This window comes from Dipodomys ordii, unplaced genomic scaffold, assembly GCF_000151885.1.
Source record: "Dipodomys ordii isolate 6190 unplaced genomic scaffold, Dord_2.0 Scaffold1098, whole genome shotgun sequence".
In the NCBI taxonomy this organism is placed as follows: Eukaryota; Metazoa; Chordata; class Mammalia; order Rodentia; family Heteromyidae; genus Dipodomys; species Dipodomys ordii.
The window spans coordinates 6,584-9,264 of record NW_012268314.1 but is presented as its reverse complement, the minus strand read 5'-3'; the positions used below and the strand labels follow the sequence as shown (position 1 = coordinate 9,264).

The 2,681-nt window shown below is 40.2% G+C and overlaps 1 protein-coding gene across 1 annotated transcript in view; it reads right to left on the bottom strand.

Moving 5' to 3' along the window:
• Nucleotides 1-99: 99 nt before the first annotated feature.
• The window catches only part of LOC106001946 (maltase-glucoamylase, intestinal-like), a gene marked incomplete at both ends in the record, with an annotated part of 8,165 nt that continues 5,583 nt past the window's right edge, over nt 100-2,681 (bottom strand). The window contains 2 exons of the mRNA XM_013036883.1: nt 100-187; nt 654-788. Coding sequence (XP_012892337.1) covers nt 100-187; nt 654-788 — 223 coding nt within the window. The remainder of the gene's footprint in view (nt 188-653; nt 789-2,681) is intronic.

Sequence of the window (2,681 nt, the reverse complement as noted above, 5' to 3'; positions counted from 1 at the left end):
GACTGGCCCTTAGTGGTCAAGCTAATCATCTGCAGGTTGGGGTTAGGCAGAATTTGTCTAGCCATGTCTTGGCTGATTAAGGAGGCCCCAGGTCCTTACGTGGCATGTAGGGAGGCCGGTTCAGAGTTGTATCCCTGCAGCCAGGAGCAACTGCCCCGTTCACGAAGCTCGAAGGTTCATTCATATCCTACAAATGTCACACACATACACATACACATATACATGGTGTAGTTATAAAGACAATAACACTATGGCAACTCCATAGTGGGTAAATAATTTCACCATCTCACAGTTCAAAGTGATGCTGGCCAGAGAGGTTCATCACATGAAGGAAAAAAATTAGCTAAAAATAGCAATTCATCTCTACCTACTGACTGCCCAAGAGTGTTATATAAAAAGATTACCTGCAGTGCAAGCAGAGTTCTAATAAATTAGTAGTAATCACCCTAGGTATTTCACAGCAGAAATTTATGCCTTATACAACTGCACAGAATAAAGGGTCTCTGGGCTATTTTGGGACAAGTACAGTCTGAGATGTCCAAAAGCTTTCTTGAAGGAATGTTAGTGTCTTGACTAAGGTCAGTGATCCCTATGCAGGTCGAGGTTCACACAACAGCTAACCGTGTGTACACAGACAAGCACCCTGTACTCACAATCCACATGCCATCAAACTTCAAGCTCTTCTCTGGACTCTGTGGATTGGTGTAGAGCTCTTCCATTTCCCTCTTCCACCACAGAGCAGTCGAGTTCCGGAAAAAGTCTGGGAAGGCCACATAAGCTCTGTATTGCTATGAAAATAAAACACAATTCATTTGTTCCAGACCAAGTCCACAAGACAGCAAACAGGAGAAGTACTGAAATCTTTAACTCATGCTAATACTTGTACAGCATTGGGGTAGCGAGTGTGAGAGATAGTCTGAATGGCTCCTTTATAATATAAAGTATTTAGTTTACTGCAAAAAAGAAGTACAAAGAAAAGAGATAAGCACAAACTATACATCCTTTATGCACTTAGAAAACATACATACACTTTTTCTCCTCCGCATACATGCACGAATAGTGATAACCAATTCAGTGAACTGATGGTCCTAGCCTTAAAGCTTTATCCTCAACTGTCCTCTCACTTCCCAAGGACTTTACAGAAACAAAGGAGCAAGGGACCGACTGCAGCTAGCAGGGTCAGACTTCAGATGCATTGTGCAAGTTTGGGAAGAATCATCTAGTTGCTATCCCCTCTAGGAACTAGGTGTCAGTAAGGCTCCAGTTGAGGATATGGCTCTCTTTGGGGACCTCAGTTCTGCCTACTTTCAGGATCCAATGAATCCTTAGTTGTGTATAAGGAGAAAGTTTCCGCCTTCCTTTCTCTTCCTCTTTCCTCAAATAATAAAACAAACGTCTACATCATACCATCAAAGTGGAATCCGAAGTCTCATTCCTTCACTACATTGAAACTTTTTTGAGAACAAGAACTTTAATTTATACTCTCTATTTTCTTTGTTAAAGTTGAACTGAAGTCATCAAGCCCTTGCTCAGATTTTTCACTTATGGCTGCCATGTACCAATTGACCTACACTTCTTGTTTTTTGCGGGATAATTGGAGACAAGAGTCACAGAACTTTGTCTACCCAAGCTGGGTCTATACTTCAATTCTAAAATCTCAGACTTCTGAGTAGCTATAGGCACAAGCCACTGGTACCCACCTTAATAAAGATTGTATCATTTATCTACATATCCATTCTCGGCTAACTTTAGAGCCTGGTAACTAATAAGTTAATGAGAATGAACAATAGTTATACTTGGTCATATTAATAATAATGTAATAATAAGAAACAAAGGTTCAGGTATGCATTCACACTATCATACAACACAAACATAAAAAAGCCTTTCTGTCACTCCATGTTTCTTTATGTAGAAGGTGATGGTCCTTGGTGTATTCAGGAAATTCTTTTTCCTGGGTGGATCTCTGTGTTATTAGAATCAATGAGCTAAAAAACACGGTTGGCAAGGGTAGATAGGATGTTAGAGAGAACACCAGGCTTGAGAGAATGTAGCCTTTCACAAACTAAACCAACTTATATTCCTGTGCTGAGCACACAGAGACCAGCTTCATCCCTTCAGATTTGACAGGTGTCCTGAAATAAGGTTTTGTTTAAATTCCTACCTTCACTGTCCAGGTGACCAAAGCAACCTATGCTGTGACAAATATCCTGTCTATGAATTGTAATTGTTGAAGAGTTAAGAATAAGACAAGGTACTTGCTCTCTAGAAGAAGTCCTATCACAACCCTGAGACCCTAGCTCACAGGTACTCATAGAGCATTTGATAGCAAAGCAAACATGTGTTGAATAAGTCCTAATGCATTAGTTCACTGGGTCCAAACCTGAGCCAAATGATAAGACCAAAGTTATTCTGGACCATATATTCATTCAAGCAAGCTATCATAATGGGTGAAAAATGAGATCCAAAGTCCTGAGCTACCTCTGTCTATACAAGCAAAATTTTAATAGAAGCCTCAATACTAAGTGGCCAAAGTAAATTTAGAAACCTAAGATAAAAGTTGGGACCATAATTTATCATTGTGCACATGGACCTATTTCTCCAAAAGTTTAAGAAGTAAAGAATGGGCTGGGAAGTAGGCTCAGTTTAGAGTGCTTGCCTCGCACACATGAGGCCCTGGGTTT